Raw genomic sequence first — 26440 nt, forward strand, 5'->3', positions numbered from 1 at the left:
TACAGAAAGTAATCAGTCTTCTTTTGCAGGAAATTTTCAGGAATAAAGAACTTATGTCATTTTATATCTCATATTTTACTGCTAAACCATAGGCATAATGTAACTTCTTGCTCAAAAATAAACTGGTAAGTTTATCAAATGACAGGATTCATCAGTGAACAATACTCTCTGTGGATAGAGTCAGTGCCTAGATATATTTTGTAATTTTTTAGCATGCGAATCAGTGCTTGGCACAGAGAAAGTGGTTAATACTGAGGTATTGAACTACACACCTCACCTCTCAAGGAAATTCTTACCTCTTCACTTCTCCACTCATTAAATAAATACGTGTATTTTCCGGGATAGCCTACGAACTTCCCTTTAAAGAAAGCTACGTAGAAGCAGGATGAGTAAAAATTTACAAACTGAAACAGGAACATTTTCAAGGTAAGACTGCTCTCATACTCCTGGTATGTTCGAGGAATTTCTGTTAAGTTAAAAAAAAATGTTTAGTGCATCTTCTTATTTTTTTCCTTGAACTTCATACTCCCTGGGACAAGTGAACATCTAGTTGCATCATTCTGGGAGCCTATAGAATGCTCCCCATTCTGGATAGTAGGCCAATATTAAGTAACTATGGATTTGTGCTAGACTTTGTGTTACACACTTTGTATTAAACTAACCACTGGAAAAGCCTAGGAAGCTGTTGTTACCACAGTCAGAGAGACAGCATTCTTGTCTTGGGGTTACACAGAATTTGAAATTCAAACCCACATGATATGGTTTGGCACTCTGTCCCAACCGAAATCTCATGTCAAATTGTAATTCCCACGTGTCAAGGGAGGGACCTGGTGGGAGGCCATTGAATCATGGGGGTGGTTTTCCCCATGCTGTTCTCTTGGTGTTGAGTGAATTCTCAAGAGAGCTAATGGTTTTATTTATTTATTTTTGAGACGGAATCTCACTCTGTCACCCAGGTGGAGTGCAGTGGCACGATCTCGGCACACTGGAACCTCCGCCTCCCAGGTTCAAGCAATTCTCCTGCCTCATCCTCTCGAGTAGCTGGGACTACAGATGTGCGCCACCACACCTGGCTAATTTTTTTGTATTTCTAGTAGAGACAGGGTTTCACCATGTTGGCCAGACTGGTCTCAAACTCCTGACCTCGTGATCTGCCTGCCTCGGTCTCCCAAAGTGCTGGGATTACAGGCATGAGCCACCGTGCCTGGCCAATTGAGAGCTAATGGTTTTAAAGTGTGGCACTTCCCCATGCACTCTCTCTCTCTCCTGCTGCCTTATGAAAAACGTGTTTGTTTCCCCTTTACCTTCCACCATGATTGTTAAGTTTCCTGAGGCCTCCCCAGTCATGTGAACCATAAGTCAATTAAACCTCTTTCCTTTACAAACTACCCAGTCTCAGGTAGTATATTTATAGCAGTGTGAAAACAAACTAATATACCAAATAAGACTGAAGAAACTTATGCTCATCTCCAAACACTATCTGCCATGCTATAAGCCATTAGAACTCACCTGTTTTACAATCAGGTTTAAAGAAAGTAAGCTCATGTCAAGGGCAGGGATGATTTCCAACAGAATTGTGTTGCCCTCTCATTAATTCAATGGCTATATTAATTTTGAAAATAATGTAATTAGCAAATAGTGGCAGAAACAGTACATATTTTCCCTCTCCTTTATTTAAAATGCATGATCATGATCTGTCATTTAATGAATTCTAAAGATAACAAAATATTAAATTATCTTCACCCTGCAATAGAGGATCATGAAGCACAAAAATGTAGAAAAGAATGTTTTCCTGAGCTGGTGATCTCCCAGTAGCATGAGCTGATCCAGCCAAATCATGACATTTTAAGCAATACTGGAAGAGTACCACAAATTATTTTAAAGACACAGATAACTCCCCCATTTTAGTGAAATGTAGCTGTATTCCTACAAAACCTGTAATGTGAACTTGATTTTTTTTCCCCATTGAGGAAAATGGTGAGTTTTTAGGTGTTTTTAAAAGCAATTTATCTGCTGTGATTTTCTCACTGTTGATAGCAGAGAAAAGTAAAAATGAGAGAGAACTCCAAATTTGAAGATAGTGTATAATGAAAGCCTCATCTCAGTGATCATTCCAGTGCCGACTGAATAATGTGGTCTTTTGCTTGACGTCAGCCATGATGTCTAGGTACAACAGATTCAAAGGAGCTTGAACCCTGGAGAGAACACTCAGAGAAGAGGCTGATGCCTTGATTTGAGTCTCCGATCTTACTGCTAACTTGCCAGGAAAAAGAGCAGAAGCGACTGTGCTCTGTGCTACTCTGCTTAACTCAATCTCTCACTTAACCTGTGACCCCTTTCACTTTCCCCTGTGGCTTTAAGTAGAAATTTTAATATTTTAACAAGAAAATAATCCAAGTTCTAAGAGATAGCAGTAGAAAAGAAAAGCGCTAAAATTTAGATTTATTTAGGAGAAGCTGATGTTTCTGTTTTTCTCACAATAACTTCCAAAATCAATACTTTATAAGAACCATACACATGAAATAAAAATTATCTGTGTCTTCAGTAAAGTGATCATTTTTCTTAGGATTCAACTAGAACCATCAAGGGAGAATTAAGACAAGGATACTCAGAAAGATATATAGAGTCCAAATTCTTTTTTTTTTTTTTTTTTTCAGTTCTTTTGCTGCTTCCTTTATAATGGACCTTGAATGGTGGCTCTTGAACAATTTTGAAATAGCAGATATGGGTCTATCTACAGAGAAAAACTGCCTTAAAATGTGCCCTTTGAAAATGAACCCCTGGAGACCTGATCCAAAATAGACATATAGCATCAATAAGAATCATTCTTCGGAATCACACTAATGATTTGGCCAGCTTACCCATTTTTGTGATCCAGGCAGATATCTTTTCATAAAAGAAATTCAAGATCAAGATGACAATAAAGTTCAAGCATGATCCTGTGAGTGATGTGGTTATCTGAGGAGTAAGGAAGCTTTTGACCTGCTTTAAGGATGCATCACTTTCCATGAAACTAGCAAATGTAGCAAAGACTGACAGGCGGTACACAATTACAGCTACCATACTGGTGACGACAAGAGACATCTGGGAAAGGAAAACAAAGAACTGCTATTTGGGTCTCTGTATCTGTGTTATGAATACATATCTAACATATTGATTATTCTGTTCATCTCATTATATGAGGTTTAGCATTTCTCATGAGCAAAGCAAACTAAGGCAGTCTCTCTTTCCCTAGATGGCAAGACTTGAACACTGGCAAGGTAAAAGGGTTAGAGATAAGGCATATAGTAGCTGCTGATTAAGTCTAAAAGAGAAACGTATTCATTGCTCATCCTCTAGGCTCATCCTCTAGTAGGGAGTGGCAAACTATAGTAGAAAGCCAAATCCTGCCCGTGGCCTTGCCTGATTTTATATGGTCCTTAAATTAGGAATGTTCTTTTGCATTTTTTTTCTTTTTTGAGACAGAGTCTCGCTCTGTCGCCCAGGCTGGAGTGCAGTGGCGTGATCTTGGCTCACTGCAAGCTCCGCCTTCCAGGTTCAAGGGACTCTCCTGCCTCAGCCTCCTTAGTAGATGGGACTACACGTGCCCGCCATGACACCCGGCTAATTTTTTGTATTTTTAGTAGAGACGGGGTTTCACCGTGTTAGCCAGGGTAGTCTTGATCTCCTGACCTCATGATCCGCCCGTCTCGGCCTCCCAAGGTGCTGGGACTACAGGCGTGAGCCACTGCGCCCAGCCTTCTTTTGCATTTCTAAAGGTTATAGAGAAAAATAGAGGCAATTATGTTCCAGAGACTATATGTGGCCACAAAGCCAAAAATATTTCTGGCTCCTTTACAGAAAATGTTTGCTGACACATGCTCTACATTGAAGTTAAAGATGTAGAATCAAGATCACTTATTTTCCTAAGAAAAATACACGTCAATATTGTATTTCATTTCCCCTCAGAATATTGCCATTAGTGCTCTAATATGCCTGGCAGTTGAGAAATTTATATACATTCTGTATAAATTTTGTATATTTCCCATATTGCAAAAGCACAAAGATGGCTTTCTATCAATTATTAGAGAATTTTATTCTAAAAGTTGAGGAAGCGAGTCAAATTAAATGAAAACTAGAAATCAAAAACAGAATAATTTTCTGGGAATATACTCCAGAAGATTTCACAAAAGAGAGTCCTGAATTAATGATTCTCCCCCTTTTATTTTATCACATCTCCTCAATGATTATTATATAATCTAAGAAAACATATTTTTACTGTTTTAAAATATGAAAATAGATTTAACAGGAAATGTTAAAGATAAATCATATGGGGTTTATGGACTGGTGAGTCTAAACTATAGTCTACAACTGTCAATTATTTATATTTCAACATGCTAACTAACATCTTAGAAGGTAACACTGCCTGTTACCTTCTAAAATTAAACGCTAACTGTTAAGAGGGAACACATTTGGAAAAAGGAAGAGCAGGAAATAAGGTGGAAATAAAGATACATTCATGATTTTTCTAAAACTAACCAAAGAGCCTGGAATCAGAGTAAGTTTGTTATTCTGTCCTGATTTCAAGTGATCACTTAAATGAAGTGTCGTGAGGCAGGGAGGGACAGGCTTTAAGATAAAGTACCTCCTTTTCCCCGAGATCTTTTCTCAAAGTTTAAGTATGGAAAATCCACATAAATTACAGTTTATTTTGTATAAGAGCTATAAGCAAGATAAAAAGACCAGGGAGGGAGAGGGAAAGGAAGGACTCAAGAGACATTGCAGGTAACACTGTTGAGATAGCTCATTTAATTGCCTGTTGAAGAAATTATAGTAATTTTTAAACAAATGCTCACCCATAATGTCACTGTGGCTCCTGAAAGACAGTACCATGGAATACGTGTGTATAGAGGCATGTAAGGTTCCATCTCCTGTAATGTTGAAGAAATCACAAAGAAATTCAAAATCTCTCCTCTAAGTCGAGACTCCAAGCACTAGTCAATATCATAGAGCCCAGATAAAGTAGGAACCTCCCAAAAGGGCCTACTATAGGTCATGGAAAGCTACATTACAGGAATGGTTCCTTCTCTTGAAGGAGACATCTCCAGGCCTCCTAGATGGGTTATCTTACACATGATATGAGACATAATGGATATACACAATTTCCTAAATGCTGAATTACGACGTTCAGGGCCTGGCACTGAGTAAATAAAGTCAAATAATGAATAATGAAGGTTGCTGCTTAGGTAGACATGCTTTATGATGTTTAATGGTGTTATAATTTTATTCTAATTGAATTGAATTGCATTGCTCTGCATGATATTAAATTAGATGCTTTCTTTATATTTTTCAGATAAACTGTGTTCTTCCACATAGCTCAGGAGCCAAGACTTCCACCTTTAGTCTTTAAGAGTTATCAATGAAAGATATTGATTATACAGCTGATATTCTTAAGTGCATCAAGAAGTAAGTAGATTTTACCCAAAAGAAGCAAAAAATAGTAAAAAAAAAAAAAAAACCTGTCAGCAGAAATCAAAATCATGTAATTCCATAACATAATAGTTCACATTTTAAGAATTTTTAGGGTGGTCTGAATAAAAATAGAACTCTCAACAGGCAGAGTAGGCTATCCAAGAGTCCTACAGACCTCAGAATGTGTGTGCATGTATGCATATATGTCACATGTTCATATGTGCACCCAATGTATGTGTGCTCATGCATGTGTATGCAAATTTGTGTGGGTGCACATGTGTGTTCCCAATGTGGACGCAAATGTGACAGTTCTGGTTTTCCTTAAACACTGAAGAAGCACTGCAATAAGTAAAAAAAACAAAAAAAATACAAAAAAAAACTCTGTTTCATGATTTCTAAACCATGAAAGCTAAGTGAAGCCAACAATTCACAGTGAATCAATACATATGGCTTTTCAACTGGATTCAAATGTAGGCATTCAATACATTTTTTTTCTGTTAATTTTTGGCAAAGCTAATAGGACTGCTTTTGTTTTCTCTTTTATTTCATGAAATAGGAATGAACATCATGTCATTGTTCTGTCAATATCTTTTAATATATTTTCTTAATTTCAAACTGCCACCCACATTGTTAATGTATTTTCTGAGGTGTTTTCATGATCTTTTGAGATGTTTTCATGATCTTTTGAGATGTTTTCATGATCTTTCAATGAAATTCAGTAATTGTTTAGTGAATGCCTAAATGGTGAAAATAATTTTAAATGTTATACTGCGAGAATAATTTTCTGAAGAGAACAGGGAATTCTACTGAAGAGAGTGTATTTGGGACACATATTATTCTCTTTTAAATAGCAGCAGGAAACGCAGTGATTGTAGATTATGGAAAGATAGGGGCTCAAAAAATATGTAACCAAGATTCTGGTCTTTAAAGGCAAAGCACTTCCATTTTCACATGAAAAAAGTGAGGTACCAAAAAGTTAAACAACTCAGTCAAGAACGTATAGCTGGTTTGTCAGCTAAGCATTCTAATATGTAGACTTCTTCCCCCACACACCAATACAATGATTCTCAATATAATCAATTAAAAGGGGCCATGTGAAGAAAAGTTAGTCTAATAAAATATAAGACCTCAATCTTAATATAAATATTATTTTAATTTTTATATATCACTTAGCATCATTTCAATGTCTGTACATTTCTATACAAAGCCCACAGCATACACACTATTTTCCTTTTCACACTTAGTTTAATGTTATTATGCCTTGGATTTGTTTCCAAATAATTTAGTGACACAAAAGAGTATGAGTATGAATGAAACAAGATTGTCCATGAATTAAAAACGATTGATTCTGAGTGATGGGTTCATCCATGTAGTTCATTACACTTTTCTATCTACATTTGAAAGTGTTTGAAAATTTTCATATATATACATTTATATACATGTATGTATATTAGAAACAAGTAAAGAAGTTTATGTGATTTATATGTTGCAGAATATTTTAAAGGCAAATTAAACTACGATTATATGAGAAGAAACCTATAGCAGTGTGTCTATTGAGATATGCTGTCCGTTTCACAGTTTTCTAGTCTACCTTAGTTACTGCATTCAATTTCCTGTGTTTACACATAGCTTCAAATTCTGGTCTCAGCTGAAGCTGCTGCTGTTCCTCTTCAAAGTCCACCAGGTCCCACTCATATTCCAGTCTGGCTTGACGTTGTTTCCAAAACTCCAAAAATAAGGTGACTATAGGTAAATAAATATATTAAAAAAAGATATAAAAAAAGTTAAAAACTTTTTCAACTTTTCCCTTTAATTACTTTGGTTGCAGGATGGTTCACATGTTTCAGGTGGCTACTCTTTCACTGTTGTGTTTGATTAAAACTTCATCAATTATTAATGTTGGCATAATATTGTGTATCCAATAATACACCGAAAAACAACTCATACAAAAATTTAAATTAATTTCTTGGTCAGTGGTCCAAGCAAGAATTTTTTTCAGACATATTAATATATTTCTTCATTCAGATAATTTGAAGTAATATTTGAACTTAGCTTTTTATTAACACTGAAGTAATTTTTTGCATGTATCTTTTATTGAAATCATTCAAGTCATTGTACTGCTTTCTCAGGCTTAGGGAAATATACCTAGGAAGCATAAGAGCAAATCCCCAGCACAATTACTCTCTTTTTTAAAGTACACATACTATATATACACACAAAACTTCAGCTTTCTTTTTATGTCTTTATTTGAGTCTCCTTCTGTCACCCATGTTGGTCTCAAACTCCCGGCTTCTAGTGATCCTTCTGCCTCAGCCCCCCAAGTGCTGGAATTATCAACTTTCAATTGAAGAATATATATTTACAGAATAATACATAAAATATAAATGTACAATTAAAAAAATCACAAATATACCAATATAATCAGCACCAATATAAAAACTGTTCCATTACAAATGGATTTACATAAATGATACACAACTGATACTTTTTCGTGTCAAGCTTTTTTTTTTTTTGGTTCAACTTTGTTGCTGTGTGCAGTGAAAATTCATTTATCTTCATTGCTGCATAGTGTTCGACTCTATGGTTAAATTGCAATTCTGGTTATATATTCTTGGGCTGACAGACATTTGAGTTGTTTCCAGATACCTGCTATTACACACAGTGCTGCTGTGAACATTCTTGTACATATCTATTGATGGGCATATACATACCTTTCTATTGGGATATACTTAGGAAGAGAATACTAACGCCTCCAATATAAACTCATAATTTTACCATGTGTAAAAGATTCAACTTTCTGGCTCACTCTCTACCTTTTAAATAATGTAAGGAGCTATGGATGATATCCACACATTTTTAAAAATCCTAATTATATTTTTATCATTACAGTCATCTAATTGCTCTCTCAGCTTCCAAAATATATTTTTCCAGTGCAAATATACCTATCATCTGTTGGTTTTTTGTTTGTTTATTTGCTCATGTATACATTGGTTTATGTTTTCCTTTGCTCATTAAACTTTAAAGAAATATTTAAACATTTATTAAGTGGGAAGAACACAGTAGACTAACCACTCAACAATTGTAAAGTGTACAATTAATTATTGTGGACCATAGTACAATGTTGTACAGACCTTATTCATCTTGCTTAATTAAAACTTTAAAGTATGCTTATTGATTAGTAACTGCTCATTTCCTAATTGTACAGCCCCTGGTAACCACAATTCCACTCTTTGATTCCATGAGTTTGGCTATTTTAGATACCTCATATAACTCCTCCAGTCAAAAAGTAATTCAGCCCTCCTCTGTACTCCCTTAGCATTTACAATGCACTTCTACGAAAGTAGACTTCAGATTCTATCCCAATTAGATTGTAACTTTCTTAACAGCAGGTTATATTTCATTCACTTATTCATTCTATCATTTAATATTGGTTGTGAATTTCATGAGGCAGAAACTTTTACTCTATTCATTTCATTACTGCTGTATTCAGTAGATACATTGTTAGCAGGGAGACCAGTTTCATGAACTTGGTACTATTAAACACTTTAATATTTGCTTGTTTGTTTACACTACAATAGAACAACTACCATTAATTTTAGAAGCAGTATTTGGTTACTGTGGCTATGCAAGAGATTGGATGTCATATACATACTGCTAAAACTTTTAAATACACTAAGCATTTAAAATTTTTTGTCTCAAAGTTTGTTAATGCTGAAGTAGAAATAAGAAAGTTGGCCAACATAGATGGGATTGTGAGATAAATTAACGATGGTACAAAATAGTTAGCAAAAAGAGTACTGTAAGGAAAGAGAAATGATGTGGACTAAAAACGAAATTGTTCCCATGATTTCTACTGACTTTTGTGATTATAAGTATATAGGAATCACAGGATTCACATATTCCCTGAAAAGGATTTCAGGAAATTAAAGGGACCCTTGGTTTGGGCCTTATAGATTGTGCCTAAATAGGACTTGACCTTTTTCATTTTTAAGAAGGAATACAATTAGCATTTAAATTATTCACTTATTCAACATATATTTGAATACATACCATACGCCTAGCCCTGGAACTATGGAGATGAAAGCCATGGTGTTTGTCCTAAAGGAGCAAGTAATCTAGTGATGAGCCTGGCTTATACACAATTACAATCATGGAGGCATGTACACTCAAAATGTGTCTTACAATCAAGGACCATGTATGTGCATATTTAAATTCCTATTGCCTAGAAGAGTACCTGTTCCAGGGTAGAAACTTTAAAAACTAGTTGCTGAATTATATTAAAGTATAAATAAAATGAAGTCACTAAATTTCTGAAATAAAACCTAGGTGAACATCTTACATTCTCTCTCAGTGGGGAACGTTTTCTAAAGAAACACAAAAACAAGAAAAACCATAAGGAAAGTTTTATGACCAGTAATTTATATTAAAATGTCCACTGATTACGAATGAGATCAAATATAAATTACAAACTGAAAAAAATATTTGCAATTAATGTGGCAGACAAAGGATTACTGTGCTTATTATACAAAAGCACATGTGAATTATAAAAAAATTTAAATACTTCAAACATCAAGGAGAGCCAATGGTCAGTAAATATTAAAAACGTGATCAGTCTCTCTTGTGATCAAGTAACTGCAAATAGTGCTTTAGGGTGCTCCACACACACCCACTTCTCTATTTATGATGTAATATAAGGCAGGTGTTGGTGCACAATCTCTCTCAATGGAAACAATGGAAAATTCTCACAATGTATTTGTTTTAATCATGCACCTATCATTCATTTTCGATTCCAAGTAATGAGAGGTAGGATTTGGCAGCCTCATGAAAAATGGATGTATATACTACAACTTACAAAAATTGGGGTTGCTATTAAACCATTAATAAGATTTCTCGATTCTTTGTTCTCTCTTTGAATCTAGGCTGCTCTCTTCAGACCACAGCAGCCAAGCAGAAATGAGAGAAAGCCATAAATCCCTCTGCTTTGCACACATACCTACAAATTTTGATTTTATTTGCCTGGATAATGCAGCCCTTGCCCAATTTTTTTTTTTTTCTTGAGACGGAGTCTCACACTGTCGCCCATGCTGGAGTGCAGTGGCACGATCTCGGCTCAGTGCAAGCTCAGCCTCTTGGGTTCATGCCATTCTCCTGTCTCAGCCTCCCAAGTAGCTGGGACTACAGGTGCCCGCCACCACGCCTGACTAATTTTTTTTAGTATTTTTCAGTAGAGATGGGGTTTCACTGTGTTAGCCAGGGTAGTCTTGATCTCCTGACCTCGTGATCTGTTCGCCTCGGCCTCCCAAAGTGCTGGGATTACAGGCGTAAGCCACCGCGCCTGGCTGCCCTTGCCCAGTTTTGAATGGCACATATTTGTGTTTGTTAGAGGTGTTTTTTAATTGGGAAAAATGTCTAATTTACACCTAGTAACTCCAAGTTTTGTGATATATTTTAGACCAGTCTTTAGATGTCTTCTAACAAAGTTATTCTTACAGAAAATATTTTCCTTGCTGATGATAGGAAAAATTTCATGACACTTTAACTTTCCAACTGAAATAGTTAAAATATGAAGTCCTGGGCAAGGCATTTTCAAAGTTAAGGGAAATTCCATTTTATATGAAGGATTTTTAATGAATGAATGTGGAAGTGGAAACTATAACTAGACAATTTAGACTCACAAATGTTCCTTAGTCCTCAAGTTTTTAATCTTTGTTCCAGTTTGTATACGACTCAATATCCTCCAGCCATAAAATATTTGTTTAGTCTCTCCTGAATTAAGTACTTTTTGAGCCTGTTTTTAACATGGCACTGAAAGACAGTGGGAAATTAATACACTTGATGTTTCAAAAATTATGTTGTCTCTTAGAGAAATGAGCTGATGTTTAATAGATACCTTTGTGGACCAAGAACTAATGGCCGCTAATATGCACTCCATCAGTGTATTAATGCCAACAAAGACACAATGATCTAAAACCACATTTGGTATGTAAGATATTTCATCTGTCATATGTTATATGGAGGCAAAACAACACATTAGTCGGAAGAAAGCTGTTTCTTTATGGGACTATTTACTCACCCCAAATTCCCATGAATATTGCAAAGAACACTGTTGACTCATTATCAAACAAATGGGAGAACTGTAAAAATAACAATAACAATATCACAAAGATAATTTAGTACTAAATGTAATAAAAAGGAGGGAAATTCCAAGTCTTTTCAACATATTACAATGCATACATACCTTTGAAGCCAAACACGTACTATTTAGTCTCCAATAATCACACACTTGATCGCAGAGTGGGCACATGATCATCTGACCACCAATCTCAGGGTCACAGATTTCAGTGCTGCAAGAGGAGCAGCCAAGTCATTGAAAAGTGATAGTTGTTTAGGTAAAAGTACAAGCTGTTCTTATTAGAACAACTACTTATATAACTTCTCACATATAACAGAAGGGGCAATCAAGCAGCAATTTCTATAGTGGGTCAAGTCATGCTTTGAGGAGCAGACTTTTCAGAGCCCGTCTTTAAAAACAGATTTTCCATAAAGCACCAGGGGAGAGGCGACTGTTATGTTTGAGTAGTTTTTGGAAAATATCAATTAACTGCTGCTATAAGGAAACATTCTGAAGGAAACGCCAGGGAAATAATAACAACAGCTTCATCTGGCACAAGATAAAGACGTTTTCGCTATCTGGGCAACTCAGGTGCACTTACCTGCTTGTGTTATGTTCCATTGATAATAAACCATAAATAAAACAAGCTAAGCCAACTACAGCTGCAAAGAATAGCATTTCTGTGTAAAATCCAAGAAAGACAAAATAGATACCAATTTTTTCTCCATAATAATTCCTGTGAAAAAGAGTAAAAACAGAATCAGAATATGGAAGAATGTTACAGTCCAGAGAGCCTTGATTTTGTATTCAGACAGGCATATATTCTAATTTTGGCTCCATTGCTTTCTAGACATGTAATTTCAGTGCAGTTACTCAACTCTCTAAACTTCAGTTTCCATATCATTATCATGTTTTAACACAAGATAGTGCTTATTCCATAGTGCAAGGACTGATATAAGGATTTAAAGGGATAACAGATATTAGTAGAAAGCCAATTAAATGGAATTTAAATTTAATATTTGAATAAGATAATTTGGAAAGCCTCCATATTATAAAGAGAATTTAAATGGTTTTTAAATAAACTACAGAATATTCTGCAATGTAATTTCTAGGAATGAACTTAACAAATCAAAACCATATCCAAAATCTGCATGGACTTTTGCTTTATTTCTCTAAAACTGAAAACATTTCTCTGACCACATTGTAGGTATACATTTCCATCTTTCTCCAACTTTGAATCTCGGATGTTTACAGGATTGTGACATACGTAGCAGGCTAAGGAATTAAACATGACTACTTCAACAAAAATTCTATGTAATATGCAGCTCAGCTCTTGGTTTTCAAAGAATTGAAAAGTGACAGCATTTATTGGCACAAACTTTTAATTCTCACAACCAAGTGTTTTGTTTTTAACTGAGTACCCATTTAGGAATGAGAGAAAGTAGTTCTCTGCTCCTCAGAAAGTCAGGTTTTCTTGTTGTTGTTGTTTAACCTGATTAATCTTCCTCCTTATTCATATAGATCCCAGCTCACCAAATCTGTGAGTCTTTCCACAGTTTCCTAGGCAGAAAGATGTGATACCCTTTGTGTTCTAGTAGTATGCCATGATTCTGTGAAAGTACTTAATATTAAATTGTAATTTCTATATATGCTCAACAAGAACACATATCTGAACATAAAGGTTATAAACATTTTTTCTCAATGAGATTTTAAAATAGATTTATCATATTCAATATTAACTTTATTGAACCTCCCATTCTTCATATTTCAGCACTCTTAACATTAGTAGGCATCTTTCTGCTTATCCTGTCTTTTTCATTCTTTTCAGTGATGATGAACAGTTTGCATTGTTAATTTCCCTAATTTGATTTTCCAGATCACTATAAACTTGAAATTAAATTATAATGCTATAATATTCCCTTGTTAATCTGCCATTCGCAACTTCCTTAGCTTACTCAGAGTGAATGAACTTCGTTTCTCCCAGTTTTTTGCTGAAAAATGTAGAAATTATTGTAATAGTACATAACATCAAAATCAGAAAAGTACAAAAATATATTTTATGAAATTTACTGTTTACCATGTCTATTTTTAATGTTTTAAAAATTGCAGAATCAATGTTATTAGAAATATAATATCAACATTATTGCTATAGACTTAATTTAAAAATTCTTTAAGAATTCATAAGGAAACTGGATATTTCAACAACCTTAGTTTTAAAGTACTACTTTTTTCTCCTTTTCAATTGTCACAATTCTTATTCCTTGAGCATAAAAAATAAAATCCCTCAAGAACTCTAAACCTGTCAAAAAAAGCAATTGCTGAGAATTTACTAAATGAAATCAGGTAAGTATTTATTACATGTGGAAATCTACAAATTATTTTACTAAACTTTGGACTTGGGTATCTAACAGTAACAGATTAACAACTAAATAATCTTTTAGGATCTCAGAAAGCAAGAGATATTTCTTAGATTTGCAATATGGTAAAAATATATACATTATTGAAATCACATTTAATATTTAATTTAAACTATCTCATTAGTCATAACTAAGAAAATAAGAGAAATCTAATAATATGAGACACTGTATAAAAGCTCAAATATAGGAAGAGCCTTCTTTTGAGTATTATTTTTTAGAAAAATATGCCATATATTTAAATCTATGATCGTTTTTAACCTGTCCATTTTACTTACTAGACTTTCAACTGATCTGTGGCACTGCACCATTTAACACAGCATCTGATAGGTAGATGTGTGTTAGATACTGTGTGAGGGGACTGCTCTCATTTTGTATTTCCAAGATGTAATATTTAGTTGAAGACATAGTAAATAATCAAAAGAATGATGATAGAATTAAATTGAATACAATCTTGATAAATCAATCAATGCAAACATTTTTTTCTAAAATGATTTGTTTTTATAATGAATCCATAAACATCTAAGAAACTTAGCTTCAGTATTATCCTCACATTGTGATAACATTATCTGTACCACACATATATTTAGTCTATGCTATTTAGTATGTGGCAGTATTTCAATTTTGTTTCTAAGCATTAACATACAACATATGGATATAAAAAAAAAAAATTACCTGAAGTGTAAGCTGGAAGGAAAATATGAGCTGATAGAGCTGATGTGCCAGTGATCAGTCTTCAATTTTATATGCTCTATCAGCCCATTTTTTTCAAGCTTAGCATTGCCATTTCCCCCAAAATTATTATCTAATGTGACAAAATTATCTGTTTTCAAAAGGCAGAAAAACCACTTCCAGATATCTGGACATTAAAGTGATGTTTGGTATAGAGGTAACATAAAATATGTGAAATCTAGGAAATCAGATTCCTATAAACTGTATCTCTTTTTAGACACCCTATCATTCTGTCTTCCTTATTTTTGTCCTCCATATCCAATAATCCATTAGGTCCAATGAATTCTGTCATAAAAATATATTTTCTAATTCATAGTCTCCTCTCCTTCCTGTTGTCAATGCCTTGAAAAGACCTCCAAAATTTATTGCTGGACAATTTTAACAGCCTCCTTACTTCCCTGAGTTCAATCTTATATCCATCTAAATTATCTTTTGTTTCCAATAAAATGATGTTTCTAAAGTAAAAATTGAGCAATATCCTTTTCTTCCTTCAAAGCTTCATCTTTTTACTTCAGCATTGTTCTTCAGGATTTTGTTCCTGGTAAACATTCAAATCTCCTTTGCCGACACTCCTACATGAACTAAACACACAATGCTCTTGTGTGTTCTCTTTGCCTGAGATATTCTTACCTAACTTCTTTCCCTACCATACTGCTACTTATCTTTCAAGACATAGTTCAAAAGCACTGTGAAGCTTTCCTAGAAGTTGTCATGAAGATAGGTGCTTTTCCCTCCGTATTTTGTTTGGAGTATTACTGTGCTGTAACTAATGTGCATTCGTGTGTGTTCCTGCAAACAAATTCATGTTAGGAAACCACCATCTGATTATCTTTGTAGGCGCAGTACCTTGCTTGATATGTAGTGATGCTTAATAAAGTCTCATTAAAAGAAATGTGTAAGTTGTACTTATGCATCTATGAATAAATTCTTTCTTTTCTTTTTTGCTTTTTTTTTTTTTTTTTGAAGCAGGGTCTCACTCTGTTGTGCTAGGCTGGAGGGTAGTGATGCGATCTCGGCTCATTGCAACATCCGTTTCCCAAGTTCAAGCAGTTCTCCTGCCTCAGCCTCCAAAGTAGCTGAGATTACAGTTGTGTGTGCCACCACGCTGGGGTAAATTTTGTATTATTATTATTATTTTTTTTTAAGTAGAGACGGGGTTTCACCATGTTGACCAGGGTCATCTCAAACTCCTGACCTAAAGTGATCTGCCTGCCTTGGCCTTCCAAAGTGCTGAGATTACAGGCAAATTTCTTTCTATTTTAAGAATATTTTAACTTTTATCAAGTCTACCCACAAAACCTTTACTAAAACCCATGAAATCAACAAGGAGGGGAAAAACACCCAAACCCAATACAAGCCTTCAGTATCATGACAGAGAACATCACGATCCTCAAATTACCTGTAAGTAAGGAAATAAAAACAACTTCAACACCTGCTGCTACAAATCTAAGACACAGAAGAGAGGTGAAGATGTTTAAGAAATTATAGGGGAAAAATGTAAAGTAGGGTGGAAAATATAAAGAAACACAGCTAAAATAACCCTAGAGAAAAGTTTAACTAAATGCCCTAATGCAGAATATATGTTGGGATTTGGTCATTTATAATCTATAAGAAAGGATCTGAAAAGAGTGAGACTGGAAGTGGCAGCCTGAGATAAGCAATATTTCTTGAGAAGAATCAGATACAAAGAGAAGACTGGTACTCCTTGGAGGAGTGTCAGTAAACAGAAAAAAGAAAATAAGAGAGGAGAGTTGGAATCTTGTAGAAATGAAAGAAATAGGCTTCGCAGGGTAAGGGAAGATGGGTGCCCACAGCTCTGACACTCACGGGAAGCTTCAGGTCCAGCACACGCAGAAACAGATTCTCCCTCACTCCCATTCACCAGGTTGAGCATCCCCCATCTGAAAATTTGAAACACAAAATTCTCCAAAATCTGAAACTTTTTCAGTGCTGACATGATGCCACAAGTAGAAAATGCTACCCCTGACCTCATGTGATGAGCCACAGTCAAAACACAGGCACACAATGATGAAAATGACATTTTTAACACTGCAGAAAAGGTGTCTACAGACAACATGTTGAGAATGTGTGATGGACTAACAGAGAAGGGCACTCTAGTGCTAGAAACTCTGTTCATAAATCAAAAACAAATTGAAATAAGTAGGCCACATCCATAAAAAAACATGCAAAACAAAAACAAAATCAGAAAATGCTAAGTAAATAATTTAGTCTGATAATTCTCCCCAAATAACATGGAATCGAATAATACTGTAATAAAAACCTAAAAACAGAGTGAACTCTTCTCAAATAAATATTTGCTGATACAAGAAAACCCCAGAAATATAAAAACTAAAAAAAGGAATAGAGAAGAGTGGAAAGATATAAAACAAAAATTGATTGAACTCCAGAGATAAGTAGAGCAAATTATAAATCATATCAGATCACATCAGAAGTAATACTGAAATTAGCAAGTAACAAAGGAAACACAGACACAGTGCCAGTGATCAGAGGGGTCTCCCCCAGGATGCCGAAGCATACGAGCAAGGAGAGAGGGTCATCTCTCTTTTCACCCCACCACAGAGCACTGCTGTGAATAGGCAGAAATACTGAAGCGCTGCGAGGCTGAGCCTATCTGTTGGCTCTTACTCCTAAGTGCCATCTACTGGATAGTAGCCCAAATTACAACACTGAAAACATTTCTGCCAATATACAAAACTGTGAAACCCAAGGCAAGAATCCAGCCACAAATAAAGACCCTGTACAGAGCCTTGGCTCTCTGAAAGCACCCAGTAATGAAGCCAATTGACTATACTCAACTTATGCTACAATTAGTGGAACACCAGCCCTCTCAGGCAAGAAAGATTCAGTGCAAGAACTCTGGAAATTCAAAAAGTCAGTGTCCCCTTACCTCCAAATGAGCTCCTCAGCAATGGTTCTTAACTAGATGGTAACGACAGAAATGACAGACATAGAATTCAGAATCTAGATGGAAAGGACACTCATCGAGATTGAAGAGAAAGTTAAAACCCAATCCAGTAATCCAGGAATCCAGTAAAACAATCTAAGAGCTGAAAGATAAAATAGCCATTTTAGGAAAAAACAAAACTGAACTTCTGGAATGGATGCAATCACTACAAGGATTTTATAATACAATAGGAAGCATTAACAGCAGAATAGACCAAGCTGAGGAAAGCACCTCAGAGCTCAAAAACCAGTTCTTCAAATCAACTGAGCCAGACAAAAGTTAAAAAAAAAAAAAAAGAACAAAACCTCCAAAAAATTTAGGATTATATAGAGACCAAACGTATGACTTATTGGCATTCCTGAGACAGGAAAGTAAACAACCTGGAAAAAATATTTGAGAATATAGTCTATAAAAATGTCCCCAATCTCACCAGAAATTGATAGACAAATTTAAGAAAGATAGAGAACGCTGATGAGACACTATATCCCCAAGGCACATAGTCATCAGATTCACCAAGTTCAACACGAACAAAAAAATTTAAAGGCAGCTAGAGAGAAGGGTCAGATTACATCCAAATGGAAGCCCATCAGGCTAGCAGCAGACCTGTCAGCAGAAATCTTACAAGCCAGAAGAGATAGGAAGCCTATTTGTAGCATCCTTAAAGAAAAGAAATTCTAACCAAGAATTTCATATCTCATCAGACTAAGCTTCATAAGTGAAGGAGAAATACAATTCTTCTCAGACAAGCAAATTCTGAGATAATTTTTTACCACCAGACATGGCTTACAAGAGGTCCTTAAGGGAGTACTAAACATGGAATGAAAGAACAACACCTGCTGTCACAAAACACAGTTAAACACATAGCCCAAAGGCACTATAAAGAGACTATACAATCAAGTCTACAAAACAACAAGCTAACAACATGATGACAAGATCAAAATCTCACATATCAATACTAACACTGGATATAAATGGTCTAAACACTGCATGTAAAAGACATAGAGTGGCAAGCTGGATAAAAACACAAGATCCAACTGTCTGCTGTCTTTAAGAGACCCGTCTCACCTCTAATGACACTCACAGGTTCAAAGTAAAGGGATGGAGAAAGATCTACCATGCAAATGGAAAACAAAAACAACAGGAGTCTCTCTTCTATCAGATGAAACAGACTTTAAACCAACAAGAATTAAGAGGGGCAAATCAGGCCATTATATAATTAAAAAGGGCTCAATTCAACAAGAAGACTTAACTATCCTAAATATATATGTACCCAACAATGGAGCACCCATGTTTATAAAACAAGCCCTTCTTGACCTATAAAAATACTCAGAGAGCCACATAATAGTAGTGGGAGACTTCAGCATCCCACTGACAGCATTAGACAGATTATTGATGCAGAAAACTAGCAAAAGAATTCTGGACTTAAACTCAACACTGGACCAATTGGACCTAATAGACATCTACAGAGCACTAACCAATCACATAATATATATTCTCATCTTCTCAGAGATCACATGTTTAGTCATAAAGCAAGTCTCAATAAATTAAAAAAGACAAAATCATATCAAGCACATACTCAGACCACAGTGCTTTAAAAATGGAAATCAATACCAAGATATCTCAAATCTGCACCAATACATGGAAATTAAACAACTTGCTCCTGAATAACTCCTGAGTATATAAGCAAATTAAGGCACAAATCAAACAATTATTTGAAATTAATAAAAATAGGAAACAACTTACCAAAACCTTTGGGATGCTGCTAACACAGTGCTAAGAGGAAAATTTATAGCACTAATATGCCTCAATTAAGTAGTAAGAAAGACCTCAAAATAACAATCTAAAATTCCACCTAGAGGAACTAGAGAATAAGAACAAACCAACTCCAAAGCTAGCAGAAAAAACCACTAAAATTGTAGAAGAATTGAATTAAGTTGAGATGCAAAAATCTAGACACAAGATCAATGAAACCAAGAATTGGTTCTTCAAAAGAATAAATAAGACAGACCACTAGCTATATTAACAAAGAAAAAAAGGAGATCCAAATAAGTCCAATGAGAAATGACAATGATGATATTATAACTAATCCTACAGAAATCAAAAATCCTCCAATACTATTATGAAAAATTCTATGCACATAAATTGGAAAATCTTGAGGAAATGAATAAATTCCTGGAAACACAAAAGCTCCCAAGATTAAACCAGAAAGAAAGTAAAAACCCAAAGAGACCATTATAAGTTTTGAAATTTAATCATTAATTTAAAAATCTACCAATCAAAAAATGCTCTAGACCAGATGAATTCACACCCAAATACTAGCAGTTAGACATACAAAGAAGAACTGGTAACAACCCTGCTGAAACTATTCCAAAATCTCAAAAAGGAAAGGCTTCTCCTTAACTCATTCTATGAAACCAGCACCAGGCTGATACCAAAATCTGACAGAGACACAACAACAACAAAAAGACAATGTCAGGCCAATATCCCTGATGAATACAGACACAAAAGTTGTCAACAAAATACTAGTAAACCAAATCCAAGAGCACATCAAAAAGTTAATACATCCGATCAAGCTGGCATTATTCCTGAGATGCAAGGCTGATTCAACAAGTGCAAATAAGTCAATGTGATTCACCACATAAATAGGATTAAGGGAAAAAACTATTAACATATGACCATCTCAATAAATGCAGAAAAAGCTTTTGATAAAATTCAGCATCCCTTTCCATTCATGATTAAAAAACCCTCAATAGTCTTGGTATTGAATGAACATACCTCAAAGTAATAAGAGCCATCTATGATAAACCCACGACCAACATCATAGTGAATGGGCAAAAGCTGGAATCATTCCCCTTGAGAAATGAAATAAAACAAAGATGCCCACTCTTACCACTCCTATTCAACATAGTACTTAAGTCCTAGCCAGAGGAATCAGGCAAGAGAAAAAAAATAAAAGGCATCCAAATAGGAAAAGAAGAAGTAAAACTATCTCTCTTTGTTGACAAATGATTCTATACCTAGAAAACCCTAAAGATTCCACCAAAAGTCTCCTAGACTGCATAAATGACAGATAAGAGTTCAGTAAAGTTTCAGGACCCAAAAGCAATGGACAAAAGTGAGTAGCTTTCTATATGGCAATAATGTTCAGGCTGAGAGTCAAATCAATAACACAATCCCATTTTCAATAGCCACAAAAAATGAAATATCTAGGAATACAGGTAACCCAGGAGGTGAAAGATCTCTACAAGGAAAACTACAAAACACTGATGAAAGAAATCAGAGATGACACAAATAAATGGAACAACATTCCTTGCTCACGGATTGGAAGAATCACTATCATTAAAATGGCCATACTGCCCAAAGCAATTTACAAATTCAATGTTATTCCTATCAAACTACCAATGACATTTTTCACAGAATTAGAAAAAGCTATTCTAACACTAACATAGAACCATAAAAATGGCCAAATAGCCAAAGCAATCCTAACCAAAAAGAACACAACTGGAAGCATCACACTACCTGGCTTCAAACTATGCTATAAGGCTATGGTAAGCAAAACAGCATGGTACTGGTAGAGAAACAGACACATAGACCAATGGAACTAAACAGAGAAACCAGAAATGAAGCTGCACACCTCCCACTATCTGGTCTTCAACAAAGCTGATGAAAACAAGCAATGGGGAACAGATTCCATATTCAATAAATGGTGCTGGGATAACTAATTAGCAATACACAGAAGAATAAAACTTGGACCCTTATCTTTCACCATATAGAAAAATAACTCAAGATGGAATAAAGTTTTAAAAGTAAGACCTCAAACTGTAAAAATCCTAGAAGAAAACCTAAGAAGTATGTTTCTCTACATTGGCCTCGGTAAATAATTTTTGGCTAACTCACCAAAAGTAATTGCAACGACAAAAAAAGTTGACAAGTGGGACCTAATTAAACTAAAGAGCTTCTGCACAACAAAACAAGCTATCAATAGAGTAAACAATCTACAGTATAGGGGAAAACATTCACAAACTACACATGCAACAAAGGTCTAATATCCAGAATCTGTGAGGAACTCAAACAAGTCAACAAGCAATATCCAAATAACCCCATTAAAAAATTTGCAAAGGACATGAACAGACACTTCTCAAAATACATACAGGCAACCAACAAACGTATGAAAAAATGCTCATCGATCACTAATCCAGAGAAATGCAAATCGAAACCACAATTAGATACCATCTCATACCAGTCAGAATGGCTGTGATTAAAAAGTCAAGAAATATCAGATGCTGGTGAGATTGTGGAGAAAAGAGAACATTTATACACTGTTGATGGGAATGAAAATTAATTCAGCCATTGTGGAAAACAGTTTGGAGCTTCTGCAAAGAACTTAAAACAGAGCTACCATTTGACCCAACAATCTCATTACTGGGTATATGCTCTAAGCAATATAAATTGTTCTACCAAAAAGACGCATGCACCCATATGTCCATTGCAGCACTATTTACAATAGCAAAGACATGGTATCAACCTAGGTGCCCATTAATGGTGGAGCAGATAAATAAAACGTGGTATATATAAACCAAGGAATACTACACAACCATCAAAAAGATTAAAATTATGTCCTTTGCAACAACACTGATGCAGCTGGAGGCCATTATCCTAAGCAAATTAATACAAGAACAGAAAACCAAATGTTGCATATTCCCACTTGTAAGTGGGAGCTAAATATTGAATACACATAGACATAAGGATGACTACGATATACACTGGTGACTACTAGAGGAGGTAGTGTGGGAGAGGGGTGTGGGTTAAAAAACTCCCTATTTGTTACTATGCTCACTACTTGGGTGGCAGGATCTGTACCCCAAACCTCAGCATCATGCAACATACCCACATAAAAAAACATGCATGTATACCCCTGAATCTAAAATTTAAAAGTTGAAATTATATAAAAAAATTGGGACAGCCTAATGTTTTTCAATAGAAAAACCAATAAATGAATTATGAGAAATTTATAATAAGGTATTCTATGTTCCACTAAATAGTATCAGATAGATCTTTGTGTATTCATAGAAGGATATCAGTAATATACTATTTAGTGAATAAAGAAAAATCTTGGCATGAAAGAGAAGAGAAAGATGCCATTGCTCTCAGAAAAAAAAAGTTTCTGCTTTTTTATTCATGAAAACAAAAACAGGACTAAATCAATATTATCCAAATCAAGCCTAGTTATTTTTGTGGGGTTTGATGAAGGTAGAATTTCACTTAAAACTTTGTTCATCTCTTAATTATTTGAAATGTTTTTGATAAATATTCTAGTTTTATAACTTAACGTATTAAATGATTATTATTCAAAACATTTAAAATAGCCATTCAAGAAAGAGTTTGCATGATTTATCAAAAGCCCCAGTTTATAAACTGACTGACATTTATTTTTCAAAATGTGTCCTCTAGTTTGACTTAAACATACTGTTGAGATAACATTTCAACTGATTTGGATGGATCCATTCAAATCAGTCTCATGAAACAGATACTGTGATGCTGTGTAAACATAGCAATGCAAGTATAAATCATCGAGGAAAAAACACTGCCTATGGTAGCAAGAGATCTCTAATCTAATAGCTCATTGAATAAAATCATGTAAGTCTCCTAATATCTTGTATGCTTGTAGTATTGCTATGCTTTAAAGCGATAACCTGCAACCATAGTCTTCTTGCTTAGCTAATGAAACTGTCTAAACGATTGAGGTCATAGAACAAACGTCTTCACAGCTCACTGAGAGCACACACACACAACATCCATATACAACCTCTGTCTTATGTTCCAAATTTCTGGACTCCAGGAGAAACAAAAACTAATATGTATTAAACACTAAGTGTTAGCCCCTATGCTAAAAAGTAGTAATATTGCTATTCCTATTTTACAGATAGTATAGATATTATAACTACTATGCTAAAAAGTAGTAATATTGTTATTCCTATTTTCATAATGGTTAAGTAACTTGACCAAATTTATATAACTTTCAAGAGACAGAACTTGGATTGGAATTCAACCTAGCTAAATGCTAAGGTCTAACCTCTTCACCACCACACTATCTCTGTTGTCTTTCATCAATTTAGCAACAACATTCTCCTAAATGAATTGCTAATTGATACTGTAGATATGAAATCAAGAAGTTGTGAAATGTAGTGGGCAAAAGTAGCAGTAAAAAAACCCAGAATATTATGTCTTTGTGAATAAAAATCACATTATCAAGTTTTAATTGGTCTGATCCTGTGTATGAAACTTACTTAATCAAGTCTAAAGGCTGCTCCTTGTAGAAATAGGAAAATCGTGCCCAATTCTGGTGAAGTGTGTATCTTTCATTGGTAGGATTGGGAGGTTCTGATGGCTTCCAATATTGGCCCTGCAGATATTCAAGAGGAGGGTACATAACAGACGAAGCAAAAGAGAAAGGCGAAGTAAATAAACACTGCTCTTCTAAGAAGGTTAGTAAACAAGGGTATGTTTTCTTTTACTTTTAGATTTCATATTCAATTGATGTGAAATTATTTCACAAACTATAATAATATTTATTTATTAAATTATCACGCAAAGCTATCTCAAAATACAAGTAAAAATGTTAAGACTTTGGCTTTACTCAAGCTATTCTTTCACCTGGAATGCCCTTTCTTCTCTACTCAAATCCTAATATAATATTCACGGCCCAGAGAGCCATATCACTACATAACTGGATAGGACTTTAGAAATGGGCTAATGCTTTTTTTATAGATGAAAAAATTAAACTTCAAGGAACATTAAACAACTAATCCAAAGTCATACTGCTATTACAGGAAGAGACTCCCATTCTGTCCTCACTGATAGCCACCTCCCAAAGAACTTAAAATACTACAACAAACTTTAGCATTTAAGGGGCTCAGTATCGCTTCATGCATAAGTTCTTTTCCCATTGTTAGATACTGACTAATATTATTAATATATGTTCATGGCCTAGCAAAGTATTGTGTACACTGTGGCTGTTTAAGATATTCTGTTTTTACTGCAGACAAATGAACTGCTGAAGGCAGCACTGAATAAATATCCAGTTTAAAATTTGGCATGTGTGAAAATCTTTATATGATAAGGTGTTAAATTTTATATCACCCAGTTTCCAACTTTTTTCTTCTTCTGTAGGTAATCCAACTGAATCTTAAGAAATTAAACAATCAAAAAAGCAGCCTCTGTGGGTATTTTGAAAAATGATTCTGTAAAGCACATAAGGGAAAATCCAGTGCCTAACACTGCATTCAGAATAAAAGAAAGATTAAAAAGTAAAATCAACAGTAAGTTATAGCTATCTCTAGTGATAGCTCAGTGACATTGAATTTCCAATGAGCCTATATGACTCTACTGAAAGGCTACATGTATAGTTTAAAATTGCTGATGACTGAAGACATTAGTTTGGCTTTATGATATGGCATTGTAAGAATAGAATTAATACCCTAAAAATTAATTTAAAAAAACTCAAAATCTTCCAAAAAAAAAAAAAAACAGAATGAGCCCTTTTGTGAAGAAAGATTGACAGAATGCAGTGTAAAGTGTTTATTAACCTACTTTAGATCTCTCTGCTTTACCAAATGTCCATGTTATTATTTATAATCTATAATCTCCTAAGAGTTTCTTTGCCCCAGGAAAAAAAAAATTGTGACAGTGGGCCCTCTGTATCTGCAGGTTCTGCACCCACAAATCTAACCAACAGCAGATTGTAAATATTTTTAAACAGCAGTAAAAACACACATACACACACACAAATTTACAAATAATACAGTGTAACAACTATTTACATTTACATTGTATTGGGTATGATAAATAATCTAGAGATGAATTAAAGTATGCTGAAGACTGTGTGTAGGCTACATGCAAATACTACTACATTTTATATAATGAACTTGATCATGCTGGGATTTTGGTATCCAAGGGTCCGTGGATTGGTTCTGGAACCAATCCTCAGTGGATATGTACTATATATGTGTTCAAGGGCTGTTGAAAAAAAGAAGAAGCTGTTTGTTTTTTCTAATACTTAAGTTACTAAATTGACACTCCTGTTGAAAATGGCGACTCATTTTGGAAAATTTCCTCTACTCTTACAGAAAAACTAATCAGTGTGGAACCGACCTAGTGTAAATTCTCATACTACTGAATAAATATTGAATATTGGCCAGGAGTTCAATTACAGCCTGGCCAACATAGCAAAACCCCGTCTCTACTAAAAATACAAAAATTAGCCAGGCATGATGGTGTGTGCCTGTAATCCCAGCTACTCTGGAGGCTGAGGCAGGAGAATTGCTTGAACCTGGGAGACGGAGGCTGCAGTGAGCCAAGATTGCACCACTGCACTCCAGCCTGGGGGGCAGAGAAAGACATCATCTCAAAAAACAAAAGTAAACAAAACAAAAATTAAATATTAATAGAGGAAAACTAGCACAACAGACTAAGTCCTATAAAAGGAAGAGCTTGGCTTTGGGCTTTTGGGAAGTATTACAGCAACACTGTATTTCAAAAAAATGGGGAATTATTTAGCTGCCACTTGTTTCAGTTGAAATATTTGTTTCTTCTATTACTGAGAACTATATTTCTTACAAAGAGAATACATCACCAAAAAGTCTTTTTAAGTATGGAAGAGTAAAACTGTAACAAAAGAGACAACAAAAATAGACGTTCCAAGGGATGATCTCAAAGTAGAATATGTACACATTCAGCCCCAGGATTTCCACTGCCAATAGGTGGTGA

General features: G+C 34.8%; 1 protein-coding gene across 11 annotated transcripts in view; it reads right to left on the minus strand.

The window, feature by feature from the left end:
* The window catches only part of ANO5 (anoctamin 5), an 89662-nt gene that overhangs the window by 20259 nt on the left and 42963 nt on the right, over nt 1-26440 (minus strand). For all 11 annotated transcript variants that reach the window (XM_063641911.1, XM_063641910.1, XM_063641909.1 and 8 more), the window contains 8 exons: nt 23962-24077; nt 12165-12299; nt 11690-11795; nt 11525-11585; nt 7043-7194; nt 4836-4910; nt 2862-3084; nt 297-466 (listed from right to left, as the gene is read on the minus strand). In XM_063641911.1, the coding sequence (XP_063497981.1) occupies nt 297-466; nt 2862-3084; nt 4836-4910; nt 7043-7194; nt 11525-11585; nt 11690-11795; nt 12165-12299; nt 23962-24077 (1038 nt within the window). The remainder of the gene's footprint in view (nt 1-296; nt 467-2861; nt 3085-4835; nt 4911-7042; nt 7195-11524; nt 11586-11689; nt 11796-12164; nt 12300-23961; nt 24078-26440) is intronic.

This window comes from Symphalangus syndactylus, chromosome 6 (genome assembly GCF_028878055.3).
Source record: "Symphalangus syndactylus isolate Jambi chromosome 6, NHGRI_mSymSyn1-v2.1_pri, whole genome shotgun sequence".
Classification (NCBI taxonomy): Eukaryota; Metazoa; Chordata; class Mammalia; order Primates; family Hylobatidae; genus Symphalangus; species Symphalangus syndactylus.